Consider the following 19,885-nt stretch of genomic DNA (forward strand, 5'->3'; position numbering starts at 1 on the left):
TCTTAACACTGTGTATGACGTCATCCGATTGCACAAATTCTAAGATTTTTTCTCTCTTACCCGTCATTATAGGCACCCACCAGCGCTCCGGTAATTCATCTTTTCTTTACCTCATCAGCACAATCTTACCTGTTCTCACCTGTCTTTACTGTGTTGTTTACTTTACGAGGAAATTAGCACAATGCCTGCTGTGCGATTCCCCATCTTTCTGTTAGAATTTTCCAATGTTGTGATTTTAACTCATTCACCCCTGGAGACACATTTGAACTCTTCCAACTCAAAGGTTGGAATAGTTCATTATGAAATTTCAGGGGTGAATGAGTTTATCAAGTTAGAATATTTTATTTATAATTGTTACCTTTGTTGATTTGTTTTGTCAGTTTTTCTCTTAAAATAATAATAATAATAAAAAAGGGCAGAATTTGTTATATACCTAATTGAGATAACATGTGCTCTGAATGATAGAAAAAACCCATCTCATTGTTTGTCAACCTTTTATCTATAGTTTAAGCTAACTAACATTCTTAATTCTTACTTTTCATTTTGTGATTACTGTTAGCGATTGTCCAGGAGTGGACAAGTTCTTGGGATCAAAAGTCCTACATGTACAATAATTATATGTCAGAAAATTTAATCAACTTGAATTTTTGAAAAATCTTATTTCACTGAAATGTCACAATGAAATTTTGTCTTTTGAATTTAAAAGTTTGATGGATTTCTTTTTGGAAATATTTATATATGTATCCGAAAGTATACTTTTATTCTTCTGTCATTTCTACAATCATATATTGTGTTTTACTTCTCTTGACCTGCACTTGTTTTTGAAATCAAGTAAAAACAATTGCAAAATTGTGTTCTCACGAATTTTCTGACATTAACAATTCTTGTTGAAATTTCCTTTTCTGATTACTAATTGTGAGGAATGAGAAATAGAATCTTTGACTTGACATTGTGAGGTATTGAATTGAAATATGTTTCATTTCTCTACCTATTCCTTTAGGCACCATTCCGAATCAGGGTAACATTTCTTTGTTTTACGTAATACTGTCTCATCACAAAACATATAACTTGTGGCACCTGTCATTCACATAATCGTTGCCTTGGATACTGGAGCTTAAGACACGCCCATTTATAATCCTGTGCATTTGCGAATTCATTTCAAATATTTCTAAACTATCCTGTACTCTTGCTGTCTACAGAGACTTGTGGCGTTGTGTATTTCTTATAATCCATTAAAACAAGATATTTACAAGTTCTGATCTGCTGCTTACAACACTTTCTTTTAAATAAAATAAAACCATCATGGAATGTGTTGCTTTAGGTATATAAATTATGAGTTTATACATGACATTTTTACCTTGCTTTGAGAAATCAGTTCAATGATAAACTTTTTTGACTTATTCGTGAAGCCGATAGTAAATCTTTGAAATTTATATCTAATTCTAGAGATATATGTTTCCACTGCACTAAGATGTAGCATTATCATTACGGTGACCTGCAATATAGATAATTCGGCAAATCAGATTCCGAGGATCTTTAAGAAAGACTTTGCTATACAGGCTAAAATTTACAGCTTCAAAAGATACTGTAGAATAGCTTCATACAGTCTTGTAGTGAGTTTATGCTATCTACTGTAATTGGAAGAAAGCAAATATGTAAAAAAGAGAAAAACAATTTTGAACAAATTAAGATCATTCAACATTACTGCATGCTGGGGATTTTTTTGCTGCACATTAATTTTCATATTTTTTTTGTCCTCCATAATCCGGGCAAATTTATCTTTACAGCGAATATAAATAAACAACATAATATACATAGAAATTCAATGTGAAATGTGGAAATTAACACTTGGCAAAATTGGTTTCATGGGCAAAGAGCAAAAGTTTGACTGGGCGAAAACTGCCCAGTACACATGAATGACCTTCAAACTAACAGGCTAGATCTTGAAGCAGGTTCACAGACAAATAATACCGTAATTGTTGTGTCGATCTGTCTTTTTGTTCTGTCTTTACGTTGTCACGTGCCTACAGTAAGCTTGTGCACCTTCGGTTGGAATGATCGATATTGTCAATTTAACCTTTACTGTACTGTTAACCGTTTTTAGAGTGACGGATATTGTCTATAAGCAAGTTCTTTCAGCTACCTGTAAAGTTACATTACCATTTATTTGAGTTATAACACCGCATATGATTGGTCAGTTAAAATTATTTGCGATGGTATATAACCACAATGTACCGTCATTGCATACAAAGCCTAGATAGTGATTGTTCATGATGTCAATGACCCTGACTGGTCTTGAAATTGATTATTTATGACGTCATGAACAATTACGTGACCCCATAATGTCAATATAATTCTGCCTCACATTGAATATTCCTGATTCCACAAGTCCATGGCAGAGTGAACCAGGTTCTGAAGCATTAGTGCTTCAAGTGATGGAAACAGAGATGATATATCGAGATAATACTGTTGCAAATCTTAAAATAAGGAAGTAATCCCCTCATAATATGTTTTATAATCTACTGTACATGTTACAGGAAGTTTTGATGGGTTTAATAATGAGGTCTTTTCCTTGGGTCCATATTTACAGATATAATGACAATATACATCTGTACCTAATTCCTGTGCTATAATGATTTGGCAGCTGAGGCAAAGCAGAAGGTTAAAATGTATTATTTGCTTATGAATTTAAACAGGGTTGCAGCCTATAAAATATTTATATCTGAGCACATCTGAATGCATAGCTTTGTGTGTTGGTATATTTATAATGTCTTTATTACATGTTAAAAGAAAGGTTTATTTATAGGCACAAATAAAAGCAAAAATTTCAGTAAAATTTGTGCAGGCTGCAAAATTTAAACTGTCTAAGATTATACCTTAACTCATTCACCCTGATATTTTATAATGAACTTATTCCAACTTTTGAATTGGAAGAAGAGTTCAAATGTGTCTTTAGGGGTGAATGAGTTAAACAACTACAGAAATTACATGGTGGGTGGGGGGACAAACATGGTTTTGTTAATTTTTAATTAGACAAAGTTTTATTCATATTAACTCCTTCACCCCTGAAGACCCATTTGAACTCTTCCAATTCAAAGGTTAGAATAGTTCATTATGAAATTCCAGGGGTGAATGAGTTAACAAGGTTGTTTGGATTAAACGAAAGAAAAATTCTCATAAGATAAATTGTTGAGTTCCATTGTCAATTTAACATCAAAATGATAAAGATTTTAAATCTACAGTAACAATGTCTCGTATTTTAATCAATAAACACATTTTGTACTTTGTATAATGGCAGTTAGCTCAGCTATGAGTCAACAGTTAGATGAATTGGAAAATTTGTTCATAACCAAATTGTTTTGATGTATATAAAAACCTGTGACATTACAGTATATCAAGTGTACATAATGTAATTGTTTTTACTTAGCATACTTACTTTGAATTAATTTTTATAAATTCCTTTATCGTTTCAAAAAGTCTATCTTAAGATTTTAAATTAAGTGTTTAATTAAACATGGTCCTGCGGGAAAGCAGATTGCATGAATAGGCATTATAATTATCCTCACTGCAATGCACACAATTTGTAGTTTGGTGAGCACTAGAATAAGGATATTGATATTTTACTAGTATTCTTCATCACACCTTGGTGGAGGCGACTTACCCAAAATTTATTTAATAAAAACATACTTGCCAGCTATCGCTATTGTGGAGCGAGTCTCCCTATTTTGGACCTTTTGATTGTTATTTCAGACCAGTGAATTTGCTAAAATATTCCTATATTCCACGATCTAAAGATTTCATCTGAACGAGCAACTGAAAATATGGCATTTTTGAAGTGTTGCTTTTTTCCCTAGGGGTATATTCAAGCATTTTATCTATGATTTTAATTGTGAGCAAGGAGAAACCCCTTCCACTATTGTTGGAAATTTCAAAAAAGTGGCAAGTATGTCAGTCAAATATGTACGATCCGTTCTTTTTAACATTCACCCCTGAAGTTTTGTAATGAGGGGTGAATGTGTCAAATAAGTAACCTGTAAATGTAGCCCAAATGGTGATCCAGTAGTCCTGAGTATTTGGAATGTTGCTGTATTGAAGAAGTATCACAGTTTAATTAACCCATTCACCCCTGAGGACACATTTGAACCCTTCCAATTCAAAGGTTGGAATAGTTCATTATGACATTTCAGGGGTGAATGAGTTAACATTAAGTCTTACGACTTATCAGTGTCGTCGTGTCGTTGATACACACTTTCACAGTACTGTGATATGTGGTATTTGGGTAATTTTTATGCCCCCTGATATTTTATTTGGGTTATATTGTGTTTCCCACGTACAATATGTACTTCGTGTCTTGTCTTGCCTTGCGACATCCCATGGATCCCGTCCAAATTCGATATACTTCAGAAGAGTTTGTCATTAAGAAACCAAAGGCCAAGGTCACCATTTCTATTAATAGAAATCATAAATTAGAGAGTCCGGATTTTTCTGGAGCAAGCTTAAAAGTCTGCCCATTATAATGTAAATTGGACATGGCTTGCAAAATTTTGTGAAATAATCATGTTGTCTTGAATCCCAAAAAGTGGTTCGGCAAGAATGTATAGATAAATGAGACTGCAAATACAGAGATTTATGGTAGAGCTGATGACATGGTTTCTTAAATGGTGGAATAATCTGGTCCTCTATCCCTCATCTGGATACCCCACAGTATACAGGTTATTGCGTAAAATGTAGTCATACATCTAATCACAGCAGGCGAACGGAGCAGGTAGTTCTTTCAATAAACTACAAGAACTACATGCTCCTTTGCCTGTTGTCATGGAATCTATGATTATGATACAGTAGATGTAGAATGTACTCAGTCGGTTTATATCTGTTGTATTTATTGAACATTGGTTTATCAATCGACACATAAATCGCACGCTATTACTATATCTGTTTTAAACATTTTACTGCACCTGTTATCTGTTCGTTAATGATGGCTTCACAATTGTTATTCACTTTATTTTTGAGAAATGTTGGTTTGTTTTCATTTCATTCAGTAGCTGAGAACTAAAAGCTGTGATATTTTAATTTCATATTTTATAGCACCGGTGACATAAATTTCAAAAGTTATTTTTAAGATATATTTTTTTGCTTTCTATCTCGTATTTTTGCATCCACCTTGATATCGAGATGTGTAAGTTTTGTCAAAATTATGATTTGGAATTAATAAGTTTGATTAAGTTTTGATATTAATTGAATACATTACTTAAGGTATTGATGAGTACAATCTATTTTTCAGCCCAAGACCACCGAGGCACCATACTTACCTCCCTCCGACTCGGGCAGACTCATCAATGACAGGGGTGCCAAGAGGGTGAGTGTACTGTTGGGGATTTTGGGAGAATAAATTGATGAATTAATTTTACAAATGTTATTCAGAGCTTGGTATGGTTTCGAGGACACTAACGTTTTTAGCTCTCTTGCCAAATTTTTGAATAAACTTTAAAATCGGATGGCTTCTCAATTTTTCTCATTATTCGTGTTGCAGCTATACCTGTTTGCTCTAAATAAGCCTTATGCTGGAAACATTCGAGGAATCCGTGGGGCTGACTACGAATGTTACAAAGAGTCCAGAGAAGCTGGCATTTCCATTGGAAGGAAGACATTCCGGGCGCTATTGTCCAGCTCCACTCAAGATTTTAGATCAATCGTACCATTAGCGAGGGACCAATTGATACCTATTGTCAATAAGCGTGTAAGTGAGGCACCTCCAAAATACATACTTCCTTACTGTGACATCTTTGATGTTAAGGGTGTGTGCTACCTAACTGTCACAATCACCTAGCTCCTTTAAAAACAATTTTTTTTTAAATATTTTATGACAGGTGTTTTTGGTTAATTCAATTTAACTGATGTCACATGGTACATTTAAAAAGTATACAAAACATAGACATTGAATTGAAATGCTCAGGAAATCCACTATCTGTAACTTGAATGTTATACAGGGGAGATAACTCCAACACAAATCACAGGTTAGCTTGTAAGGGAGATAACTAACACAAATCACCGGTTAGTTTGTTAGGGAGATAACTCTAACACAAATCATCGATTAGTTTGCAAGGGAGATTACTCTGACACAAATCACAGGTTAGCTTGTAAGGGAGATAACTAACACAAATCACCAGTTAGTTTGTAAGGGAGATAACTCTAACACAAATCACAGGTTAGTTTTGTAAGGGCGATAACTCTATCACAAATCATAGGTTAGTTTGTAAGGGAGATAACTCAAACACAAATCACAGGTAGCAGTGTACAGTAGAAATGGCTTGACCCTAAAAATAAAGGGCATTCCTCACATAAACTTGGATAGTGAATTCAACCTGCACAACACACCTACATATATATACATATTTATAAACTGCATTTTGATTTCATTTTGTTTAGAAGACTGAATTTCTTTTCAAAAACTGTTTTCCCCAGATTTGGGACTTGTGAAAACCATGGTAACCACATCAAAAAACACCAAAATATGCAAAAAATCATGATTTTTAACCAAAAATTTGACTCCCGCAAGTAGTTTTCTTAAAACTTGTCTGAAATAAAATTTCGCCTGCTCGGTAACAGCAATACTCACGTTTTAGCATAGGTCATTCCGGTAGCTCACGTTTTAGCATAGGTCATTCCGGTAGATTTTTCACAATATTTACACATGTGCTGTGTACAAAAATAGACTACATGAAAACCTAGCTTTTGTTGTGTAGACACAGATTTGTAAATGCCCAAAACTGTAGTCTAGAACCAAATTGGATTTTTTTTTTTTAAATTACGAAGCCCACAAAGTCCACATGTATATGCAAATTTTAGTGCATTTTTTTTTTAAAATTTGATACATGTTATTTTACAGGGGTTATTAATTGTATAAAAATATGACCCATGGCCATTGTACGCTACTGTACACTGCTACCATAGGTTAGTTTGTAGGGGAGATAACTCTAACACAAATCACTGGTTAGTTTGTAAGGGAAATAGCTCTAACACAAATCACATGTTAGCTTGTATGGGAGATAGCTCTAACATAAATCACAGGTTAGTTTGTATGGGAGATAGCTCTAACATAAATCACAGGTTAGTTTGTATGGGAGATAGCTCTAACATAAATCACATGTTAGCTTGTATGGGAGATAGCTCTAACATAAATCACAGGTTAGCTTGTATGGGAGATAGCTCTAACATAAATCACAGGTTAGTTTGTATGGGAGATAGCTCTAACATAAATCACAGGTTAGCTTGTATGGGAGATAGCTCTAACATAAATCACAGGTTAGCTTGTATGGGAGATAGCTCTAACATAAATCACAGGTTAGCTTGTATGGGAGATAGCTCTAACATAAATCACAGGTTAGCTTGTATGGGAGATAGCTCTAACATAAATCACAGGTTAGCTTGTATGGGAGATAGCTCTAACACAAATCACAGGTTAGCTTGTAAGGTAGATAGCTCTAACACAAATCACAGGTTAGCTGTATTGGAGATAGCTCTTACACAAATCACAGGTTAGCTTGTATCGGAGATAGCTCTAACACAAATCACAGGTTAGCTTGTATGGGAGATAGCTCTTACACAAATCACAGGATAGCTTGTAAGGGAGATAGCTCTAACACAAATCACAGGTTAGCTTGTATTGGAGATAGCTCTAACACAAATCACAGGGTAGCTGTATTGGAGATAGCTCTTACACAAATCACAGTATAGCTTGTAAGGGAGATAGCTCTAAAACAAATCACAGGTTAGCTTGTATGGGATATAGCTCTTACACAAATCACAGGATAGCTTGTAAGGGAGATAGCTCTAACACAAATCACTGGTTAGATTGTATGGGAGATAGCTCTAACATAAATCACAGGTTAGTTTGTATGGGAGATAGCTCTTACACAAATCACAGTATAGCTTGTAAGGGAGATAGCTCTAAAACAAATCACAGGTTAGCTTGTAAGGGAGATAGCTCTAACACAAATCACAGGTTAATTTGTATTGGAGATAGCTCTAACACAAATCACAGGTTAGCTTGTATTGGAGATAGCTCTTACACAAATCACAGGTTAGCTTGTATGGGAGATAGCTCTAACACAAATCACAGGTTAGTTTGTAAGGGAGATAGCTCTAACACAAATCACAGGTTAGTTTGTATGGGAGATAGCTCTAACACAAATCACAGGTTAGATTGTATTGGTTAGTGAAAAAATGGGGTTATAGATAGGTAGTTATATTTATAAGGTCAGTAAAGCATCGGAAATTACATCTAGTACCTACCGTAAATAATTATTTTATTCGAAATATTACTTGTAAAAGTTACTTATACAGATTTCCTTTTATTTTATAAGCAATTAGTTAATAATTATTCCTTGCAATGTTTTAGTAGTTTTATCACAAAAATTATGTTGGTACATGTTTTCACAAAAGAAAAGAATACAACTCTCATATTATTTTATACTCTTCCAGGACGAAATACTGTTTGATTCATGGGAACAAATGTTAAATGGCAATGGTGGAACCTTCAACACTTCGACTCCTATCTACTCGTTTGACGGTCACAATGTTCGGACCAGTAGTCGATGGTATGAACCTAAAATTGTGTTTCTGATTACAAAACATTTCCAGGTTGTGCAGTCAACATTTGAAACATAAGAAAACAATGAAAATAAATGACAAAATATTATAAGCAATTTGTAAGGATTGTTATTTGTTAAAAATGAAAGATTTAAAATATATGGAATAACAAGTTTTCAATTTAACGAAGGAAAAATTGTAGATGAAAGTATCTTCAGAAATATTCATCAATTTGGAAACATTTGATATCAAATTTTTACTTTATACACAAACAATGTACGTATTAAACGTGTCGCAATGTTTCTAGAGTCATAGCTTGACAAAGAGACCAGTCAGTCTTGAAACATTGCGACACATTTCATACGTACATCGTTTGTGTATAAAGTAAAACTCTGATACCATAGATGAAAAATTCAATATTCCTATTTAAATATAGGATTTGTGTATACCTATTTTGAGAACATTCGTTTGATATCTTTTTTCGATTGATTTTTTTCAACAGGAAACAGAAATACGTTTGGCATGGATCCGATCGTCAAGGTCGAATGAGTAGCAAGTTGACTTGTCAAGGCTGGCATTCGGGATTCAGGATGTCCGAAGGCTTGGCATCTAACTTGCTGGAAGGCAAGATGGTGGAAACAAACAAATTTTCTTGTAACAACGAGTTTGTTGTACTTTGTATCCAAAATACAAGCGAAAGAATGAGGAAGAGGAGGAGGAAGTAAGGATGCTTCGCACGCAAATCATCTGTTCAGCTTTTTATTCCTACCTAGCTGGAGGGAACATGGAACATATACCTTAATACTAGACCGGAATGGTGGAGTTTTCTCACGGTTTAGTTAAAAGTTACAGTGTATCCCCCCCATTGTTATTTCCAACTCATGAATATGCAAATTTTGATATGTCAAAGAAAAATTGCATAGAAATGCAAATTTGTAAAAGTAATTATGTAAATATATGCAAATTAGACAAAATGTTTGCAAAAATGAATTTGCATATGTCTGTGAGAGATTGGCCCTGGAATAAATGAACACATGTATTTGGGAACAAGCAGGATGACCTGTTGATGCAATTTCTGGTGGATCCTAACTGTTACTGTTGCTAATTGTGACAAATTAAGCCTGTGACTGTGATATTTTTAAAGATGAATATATTTATTGTGCCTTGATTTGTGTGAAGATCCGAGAGTCTCTTCTGCATTGACTCCGTGTCAGATGGCATCGGTGCTGATACTGCAACTCCATGTCAGATGGCATCGGTGATGATACTGCAGAGGTGCCTCCCCAACCCTCATAATATGAGGGCCAGAAGTTTGCTTTTGAGACGGCCCCCTTCAGTTATCTTTTGAGATTGGCTCCCAAGTTCCTCTAATTGCATAGATGAAAGTGTCCTTTCGACAAGGCCAATTTGAGGGGTGATATCACAAGAGAAGATACGAGGATGAATTGATGCAACGCAGTAGGGTGAAATCCTAATAGAGATTGTGAAAAATAGTAACACCAACAATTCTGTGTGTCATTTAGGATACACTCCATAGTGACTGTCCTGAGACGAGTCATAGTTATACCATATATGGAATTACCAATGAAAATTATGCAAAAACTTCATATTTAGACATTATAGTATTCTTTTGATCTGCTGAGTGCTTTTGATTGTCCATGTAGTGTATATTGTAACAGCACAAACCATTTTACATTGGAGCATTTCGTATTAATATAGCTTTATATTTGCTGAAGAGGAAAAACTTATGCGACCAAAAATTCCATCTTTTTTTTTAATTATTTAAAAAAGAAAAAAAAAATCACCTTTCTTTTTTTAATGCATTTTTGTTTTGCTCATTCAGACAAACAATTTTGTTTTAAATGTCAGCTGCATGAAATGTTAGTACCCAACAAAAAACCAAAAATATGTGTAGATGATTTGTGTTGTTCACCTATATTTGTACAAGTTTATCATTTGCCATAAATGTTCCACGACTTTATTTACCTAGTATGATATGCCATAAGTATCTATTGGTTCAGTATTTTTCAAATTACTATTTCACCAAATCTGTCAACAATAACATCGCTTACCTATATCTTTACATCTTGCTCGTTGATGAAGTATTTTTTGCTGACCCTACTTAGATCTAGAGGTGTCGGCCTCTAACAAGTCTACAGGGTGAGAATCCCCTCGGAGCATATTTCCAGGGAGGGAGGTTTTGCGTGATGAATTTCTTGCAGCATTTTTTGCTTGTAACATACAGCATATTAAAGTGATTTTATTGAAGACAGATCTGATTGAATTAATGACTGTAATATAGTCTGTAATCGTTAATATTGACAGAGGAAGGTTTCAAGATGAAGATGAGTCTTTCGTTGAAGAGTAAAATTTGAGGAAATTTCATTGAAACTTAATCAAAATTTGCTCTAGTCATATAGTGACAGCCTGAACCCAGTTAAATCTTCCGATAAAATTTCAATAAAATGATTTTTTTTTATGTGGATTGAATTATTTTTTTATCAGTGACAATGGTATTCGTATTGGTTAAACAGTTCCAATATCGCGGAACATTTTTATGCGAGTTTCTGAACAAGAACGCCAACATAATGGTGACATGTCATCTTTAGAAATAGCCTAAATCTCCTTAAACCTTTCAACCCTCGGTAACTTTAATGGAATCTACCTTGTATTTATTGGGATGAGTCCAATATGGTCTACAGTGGTGAAAGGGTTAAACAAGCAGATCTCTCCTTTCTGAAGTATGCATCACCAGCGCATACAAGTATTATACAGCATAATATATAATGTTGTTTGTTTTCTTTCACTAATTACATAGTGTTATGTCCACCTGTATTAAATCATAATGTTGATGTAAAATCTGCTTTCATTTTTGAATGTTTTATATCACTTTTTGCTTACAATAGTATCACATTTATTTTCCTCTGAAAAATGACAAGCATGCATTGTAACCAAAATATGGTAAATATTTTTGCATTTTTTTTTTTTTTTAAATATTTGCCATTAGTTTATATCCATAATTCTATAAAAGGAATAAAAATGAATGTATGAAATAAGAGTTTGATAATCTGATATTTGTGTTCAGTAACGGAAGATTTTGTTTTATAACGTTGTTTTACTCTTCCATTCCTTTTTGTAATTTTACCTGTAAAAACTTTTATTAAAATATTTCAGAAAAAGTGAGAATTAGATATGCCCTTCCTGTTCCCGTTGGATGGACATCACTGGAAATTGAGTGTTTAAATTGTGAAATTAACTCATAAAAAATAGTTTTTATCTTGCAGTGTTGCTAGCTTAAAAATTGGAATACATGTAGTTATGTGGAAAACTGCTCATAAGATTAAGCAGAGTTTAAAGAACTAGATGAATTATTTCTCATGTCGAGTGTCTACATTTTGCTTTAACCCTTTCACCCCTATGTAACTTAAGTGGACTCTACCATGCATTGATATGGATGAGTCCATTATAGTCTACAGTGGTGAAAGGGTTAAATAAGCAATATTGTAACAGAAAGTTCATATCAGAGTGCTGATAGGTATATTTTACTATAATAGGTCTGCCATGTCTCATATGGAAAAGCCAAATTGTGTCAATTTTTTTTTTATTAATTAATATTAAAATCATTTATGTGGATTTGAGATTTCATTAACGGAACATGTTTTCTAATGTAAAAATACTTAATCTAAGAATATTTCTTTTACTCTGGAATTTTTCTTATAGAAAAAGTTGGAGGAGCCTAATTCTTTATCCTTTCACCCCTATATAACTTTAGTAGACTCTACCATACATTCGTCTGGGTGAGTCCATTATGGTCTACAGTGGTGAAAGGGCTAAGCTAGTGTATGCAATCTTATTAGGAATAAAAGATAATATATATATTGAACCCATTGCGATTAAGTTGAACTGTAGGACAGGACACTGTTCTTTTCATTACATATAAACACCTATAATTTTTACTAAGATAGCGATTTCAAGCAAATACTGTATATCTACCGTTTTTCCTTTAAACAAAAGATTATCATCGATCTCTTTTAAAACGTCTTCATTGATGCTTTAACCCTTTCACCCCTAGGTAACTAGAGTAGACTCTATCATACATTCATCTGGATGAGTCCATGATGGTCTACAGTACTGGTGAAAGGGTTAAGAAACTTTACTCTTTATTAAAGTAATTGTTTAATTGCTGTCTATATGCATGTCATTTTTGCTTATAAATGTATGAATTGATATGGCCAGTTATGTGTCAAATATTTACTGATGTCACTTGTACAGTGGAACCCGCCTTAACTGACTGATTATTCTAGTAATATGCCTGAAAAGTCACACAAAAAAATGAAAAAGGAGATTCCTAGTCACCCCTTTGTAGTCGTGATTATCAAAAGTCTGCATAATCATAATCCAGATTGCCAAAATCTAGATTATCATCGACACTTAGATGGACGCTCAAACCCAGCCCGGGATGATTTAGTCAAAATTTTGATTGTTAATCTTATAAAACTTAGTGCAATAAGATAAAAATTGGTCAATGAACATTTTAATTGTTGTAAATCGTGGCTCTGCGTTGCCAACAACGAAGGATTGATTATATAAACAGGGGAATAGTCAACAACGGTTACAATATCATTAGTGGCTGCTCTGTTCAATGCCGTCTTTTCATATTGCAGAGTTATCTTCCCTTGTAAGCAGGTATTGATTGTTACGTCATTTGTTTGTGAGAGTAAGTAACATCATCAATTTTTGAGAAAACGACGAAATTTCCTCACACAAACCGATGACAGAACAATCAATACCTGCTCACAAGAGAAGATAACTCTGTATTACACAAAGACGGAAGAGGGGACAGATACAACAGCAGAAGTTGTGACTGAAAGTCTGGTTCGGAACATTTTGAAATGGCGCTAAAAACATTATTATTTATTTATCCTTTGGACCGGAACAAAGGGACCACATACATGTAGGCCGGACTCTTTTGTACCACAGGAATAGACGAGTATTGTGGCTGTATATTTTATCTTCCAGCAATCAAGGAATCTTGTGTCAGATTGGGCGGATTTTACTGAACCAGAACAAGTCAACTCCCTGTAAACATTGTAAAATACATGTTGTACGTTACCTAGAGAAATGAAATCATTATGTGCACGTTTCGTAACACTCCATAACTCTGTCGCTGTTATTATAACTATCATTCTGTCCATAAAATGGATACTTAGCATGTAAAAGTTGGGTTCTGGATATCTCAGCTCAGCAACATTTATTATTCAAACACAATAGAGGAAATTAAAAGATGTTTAACCAAAAATGTCCTATTACGAAAAAAGAATTTCAAACATATTTCATTCAAAATGCTGCAAAAGAATGTTCTATACTTCACTGTTTGAAATTTAAACCATTTGTAATGGGGCATTTGTAATACTGAGCGTACAGAAGCAACCTGGAACAGAAATACACGTAACATTTATGGTCAATCCAGGCTCTGCCCTTCGACTGTATTTCATAAAGCAAACAGAATCAGCTTTCCTGTTACGGAGATTTCTAGAAATTAATTTCTACAAGTCATGTTTGGAACGGAAACATCATAAGTCTAGAACCCAGCTTAGTTTCCATGTCGCATATATATATTATTATTCTTAAAGATCATTATTGATGAATATGTAATTAAATTACTCTTAGTTTAATGGATTATTTTATTTTGAAAGGAAACGCTTTCCGAATATTGCATGATTACATGATTGTAAATTGTAACCTGCATCTTTGAAGATACCGGTCAACATCATGTTTTTACCATCCTAGTTGTATATGTTAATCGGCATCTTTGAAGATACAAAGTTTAAACACATTTACTTAATTACGATAAAATCAATATCAAAATATGCGTGCTCCTTTTTAAATATTGCTTTTGCTTGCATAGCAATATGTGCCATCTTATTTCCTTGAGACTTGTGTGGAATCAAGTAAAAGTTTTTCAAGGGTTTTTATAATTTGAAAAAATCAAATCAAATTTAATATGCATGATTACATTTTGTTTTTGAAGAGATCTATAAGTTTTTATTTTTATTTTTAATATGGTCTTTGAAAATCACATATAAAATCATTTTCAAAAAATTAGGAACTCGGTAAAAATATACTTTAGATCATATGGTTATCAAAAATTCCAATAAATCCTTTTTTCCCCCTATTTATACTTAATTATATGCTTTAACGCATAATGACACATGAATGACATGTTTCAGCTATAAATAGAATCCGGTGTTTGTGTCTGGTGTACAGAGACCTGTAGGAGTATATATAATTAACCATGCTTACGGTATACACTGGGTCTTATAGACTGGTATGAAAGTAATGAGTATACCTATGTATAATTGTTGTTTTTGTTTATACAGCTTTAAAATGACCTAGATCATTCCTCGTCACAAAGATCTACAAGTGTCGCTTAGGTGTTGCTCAGCGATAGTTTTCTCTGCTGTCGGCAATGACAAAATTATTAGCCGAACTATCACGTTAAGAGCTCTTTCACAAATTTATACCTGTAAATACGATACGATTTTACTGGGTGTTTCATTCTCTATTTGTTGCCATTATGGGTAATAATTACAAAAATTATTGTCCCCTGGCCTGTTAATAACAACTCTTAAAACAGTACAAATTTCATCAGAACTATACTCTCAAAAACTATTAACAAATGCATTTAGTTGCTGTCAAAAGTTCCCAATTATTTTTGTATCGGCAACATAATTCAAGGATTGAATTAATATTTTTATGATATTGAAGAATGAAAATACCCTTGCATATGTTTTCGGTAGACTTTTATGCCATTTTAAAGCAATTTTTAAAACCGTGAGAATCAATCTTTAGTACATATACTGTGTATTTCTGGTTCAGAAATATAGGAAGATTTTCATTTGTTTGCTAAAACTTAGAAAAAATTGTTTCTTGGATCCTTTATAAAACATACAACAAAATATTTTACCTTTGTTGTATAAATTATTCTCCTTTGAACTACAATTAATGAACATTCATTGCCATGAATTTGAAATAACACAAATATACAAGCTGAAATTGACTAATATATGATACTTTTCTTTCGACACTTCAAATCAGTAGGCATTGATTTTAAAAGAGGTTTGAAAAGTCCATTGTTTGTGTGTCTGTTTTATAATTTGTATATTACTTTAATTATTTTTCTTAAAATCAGAGTCAGTATTGCTATACCATGTAATCAAGCATAATGCTACTTCATCCCCATCATGTGTCTATGTTGACTCATTCACCCCTGAAGACACGTACATTTGAGCCCTTCCAATTCAAAGGTTGGAATAGTTCATTATGAAATTTCAGGGGTGAAATGAGTTGAAACTGTACAGTTGTATTGCTTTTATCAAGCCATCCATCTTCCCATCTTAAATCACTGGATTGTGACGGGGCTGGGGAAACGATGAATATAGCGAAACATTTTCCCCAAAACACTGGTGGCTGTGTTAACAAAGCTCGACTGTAGAGTTTAAATTTTACAGCAAGGTTTTCAAAACATTTCCTAGTATCCATTTACTCATCAGCTTCTCTATAAACCACTGACACAAAAGTAATTTGAGGAGCTACTATAACATTTGATATTGTTTAGATTGCTACAAATAGAATGGCTCGTGAAAGTGCCTTGAACAAGTTCAGAAGAGTTAAATTGAAATCATCTGATGTTATACCCCATACAACTATAGTAGGGTCGGTGTGTTGTGGCGATGTGCAGGTGTCTAAACAGTATTTGTTGTAGCCGAGAGAAAATTGTGTTACAGTAAAAAAAAACACATTAAACCATCATCTGTCATAACTTTGTACATAAATTAAAGTTATTAAAAAAAATGTCTGGACTTTGTGTTTATTGAATAATAGCTTTAGTTTCAAATCAATTTTACTGTAAATCTTTATTATTTCTCATGAAAGTCCCATAAGGTATGGTTTTCTTTTCAGAAATGATTAATATAAAAACCAGAAATGATTAATATAACAAGAGGCCCATGGGCCTTAACGCTTAACGCTAAAAGCTCAGGTGACCTAAAAACTACATTTATGCCTGAAAAACAGTTTCCAACACTAATAATAAATGCATTTTTTGGCAGTGGTACAGGATCCATAAGTACATTGTATACCTACCCCTTGGGCGGTAACTGAAGTCGAAGAGTTTCGACTCGGTACCAGAAAGCAAAGGGAAAAATATTCTATCGAGAAAGGAACAAGAGGCAAATGTACCTGATGTTTGGTTAAACCTGTTGGATCATAAAACAAGTGCTATTTCATCCCAAGAACACAACAGATAAAAGACATGAGTGGTCACATACACTTTGCATCCAATATCTGGGCAATGGTGAGAGCTAGTGTCGCAGGACTACAACAGTGAAACAGAAAGGTAACTTAAGAACACTGACAGGTCAGTAAGGGCCCCGTCTTGTGGCAATATACCCCCCAAAATCATCAAGAAGCAATCTGCCCATATAGCTGAGCTTGACGTTTGACATTTGGACTTCAAAAAGAATCGCAAGGAAGCAAAATATACATTTTACAGTTGCTATGATGTGAGTCTTGTTTCCTTCCACCTCCATATTTGCTGGGCTAACAGAAATGTAAATACCGGTGCAATACTCATTTGTTAGCTTTGATTTGTTTTATTTCACCTTATATACCTCCTACATCAAGAGCCAGGGTCAAAGTCAAAGATCCACTTTGTCATAGACCTTTGGACCCAAATGACCTTGACCATTAACCTAGTGACCCTGAACTGTGGTCAGTTGACTTATTCTTTAATTCTGACCAACTTTGCTTCTTGATTTCATAACAAAATGTTCATAAGTGAAAAATACAAAACTTGACCTTGACCCTTTGGACCCCGTAACCTGGACCTAAGGTCAGTTGACTCTGTGTTAAGTTCTGAACAACATTGCTTCATAATGTCATAACAAAATGTTCATCAGTGAAAAGATGCAAATTTGACCTTGACCTTTGAATATAATGACCTTGACCTTTGACCTCAACTTTTTACCTCAGTGTGTCTCTTTGTTTAATAACGAACAACTTTGCTTCATAATGTCATAGCGAAATGTTCATCAGTGAAAAGATGTAAAATTTTACCTTGACCTTTGAACCTAATGACCTTGACCTTTGACCTTGATTATTTACCTCAATGTGTATTTTTGTGAACTGAACATCTTGACCAAGTTTCATGTACATCGGTCAATAAATATTAAAATTATCAGCCAGGAACAGAATTTGTGGACGGACGGACGGACAGACAGACAGACAGACAGACAGACAGACAGACAGACAGAGGGATTACTATAGGGCACCCGTATCTCCGATACGGGGCCCTAACTAGGGGCTTAATTTCTGAGAAGAGATTAAGCTTTAGTATGTCAGATCTCTCTCAACACATTCGTACCAGAGACCAACAACACAGCGCCTCCACATGTTGAGGATAGAGAGCCTAGCTTCCCTGTTTGAATATGGTGTGAAGGAGTCTATTTACATGCATCAATCAACAAACTGTCCCTGAACATACAAAACATAGACAAGTTGTGCAATAATCTGTGGCTCTCTTGGGACAGACTGCCAATACCACACAGCTCTACATTAGGTGGTGTTAATTAACTCATTCACCCCTGAAGTTTCATAATGAACTATTCTGACCTTTGAATTGGAAGAGTTCAAATGTGTCTTCAGGGGTGAATGAGTTAATAGGGAGTACATCTGCTGAAGAAGGACGAAAGCTTCAAAGTGTGATTTTCTGTTGGATGTCTTACTTTGGTCTTGACTCAGAAGTATTAAGGAAACTGTGGTTTCAGCACCGACTGTAAACAATTTAAAAAATAGACTGAATAAGTATTGGGAGAACCAGAAACTCCTTTATAATTATAGATCATAGATACGTTAATGATCCAAGTAGCGTCACATTCATCTATTGTTAAAAAAATCAGCGTTATGATTTTGAGTCCGGCGTAGAGGAGCTTTATCGATCCTGTATCAGCAAATAAACTTACTTATAAATTATCACTAATCTAGTATTATATTTCTAACTGTTATCTTGACTCAAATGATGATGTTCTCAATTTATAGTATTTCTAACTGTAATCTCAACTTGGGTATCGGTATGTTGGATTTTTAAATGTAATTCCAACTCATAGTCCATTTCCTGTGAATATATTTACTTATATGACTTTTATGTCATGGTGCGGCATCCGTCGTCGTCCGCCAACTTTTCCTTCAAACAACTTCTTCTGAATAACGGACAGGCCTAGAGTCATGGTATTTGGCTGAAAGCTTCGTTGGAAGGAGCCCTACAAAGTTTAAACCGAAAATGACCTTGACCTACTTTCAAGGTCACAGGGGTCAATGTGTCAAACACTTTAAACAACTTCTTCTGAAGACCTGAAAGTTATAGAATCTTCATATTTGGCTGGTGGCTTCCTGGGAAAGATCCCAAACAAATTTGAGAATGAAAATGACCTTGACGACCTACTTTCAGAGTCACAGAGGTCAAATATGTCAAAAACATCAAACGACTTCTGGATAATGGAAAGGTATAGAATCATAATGTTTGGCTAGTGCCTTCTTGGGATAGAGCTCATCAAAGTATGCAAATGAAAATGACCTCAACCTACTTTAAAGGTCACAGAGGTCAACAACATTCCAATCCAAATGATTTGTTCTGAAGAATCAAAAGGAATGGATTCATAAGATTCGGCTGGTAGCTTCTTGGGATAGAGCCAACAAAGTTTGAGAAGGAAAATGACCTTGACCTACTTACAAGGTCACAGGAAAAATATGTCAAACAACTTCTAAAGAAGAACCAAAAAGCATAGAATTCTATTTACCGGTAAAAGTAAAAAGGCAGTGGAGATTTTTATTATTCACTTACAGAGCAAAATCACAAAAACATAGTCAATACATCAGAAATCAAATGGAAAACAAATCCTATTTTCCAATATTTGAACTGGAATACAACTTATTTACCACCCTTTAAGACTACTAAAGATACAAAACTACAATGGTTTCAGTATGAAATTCAAAATCAAATTCTACCAGTAAATAAATATTTGAAAAAGATTGGCATAACAAATAATGACAAGTGTAACCTATGCAAAATTAATGTAGAAGATTTGGAACATATGTTTTGGGAATGTAATGAAGATCAGGTCATTTGGACCAAACTAGAAGAATGGATAAAACAAAAAACAAATAAAACAGTAGTTTTTGATTTGAAAATGATATTGTTTGGACATACAGTTAACATTGTCACATCACAACCTCTCAA

The 19,885-nt window shown here is 34.1% G+C and overlaps 1 protein-coding gene across 1 annotated transcript in view; it reads left to right on the forward strand.

Moving 5' to 3' along the window:
- LOC110449248 (collagen alpha-1(I) chain-like) overlaps window positions 1-16,443 on the forward strand; it is a 131,607-nt gene extending 115,164 nt beyond the window's left edge. Inside the window, exons 25-30 of the mRNA XM_021495994.1 lie at window positions 73-90; window positions 1,001-1,018; window positions 5,282-5,356; window positions 5,531-5,737; window positions 8,482-8,597; window positions 9,092-16,443. Of these exons, the coding sequence (XP_021351669.1) occupies window positions 73-90; window positions 1,001-1,018; window positions 5,282-5,356; window positions 5,531-5,737; window positions 8,482-8,597; window positions 9,092-9,314 (657 nt within the window). The 3' untranslated portion in view covers window positions 9,315-16,443. The remainder of the gene's footprint in view (window positions 1-72; window positions 91-1,000; window positions 1,019-5,281; window positions 5,357-5,530; window positions 5,738-8,481; window positions 8,598-9,091) is intronic.
- The last annotated feature ends 3,442 nt before the right edge of the window (window positions 16,444-19,885 follow it).

Source organism: Mizuhopecten yessoensis, unplaced genomic scaffold, assembly GCF_002113885.1.
Source record: "Mizuhopecten yessoensis strain PY_sf001 unplaced genomic scaffold, ASM211388v2 scaffold4537, whole genome shotgun sequence".
In the NCBI taxonomy this organism is placed as follows: domain Eukaryota; kingdom Metazoa; phylum Mollusca; class Bivalvia; order Pectinida; family Pectinidae; genus Mizuhopecten; species Mizuhopecten yessoensis.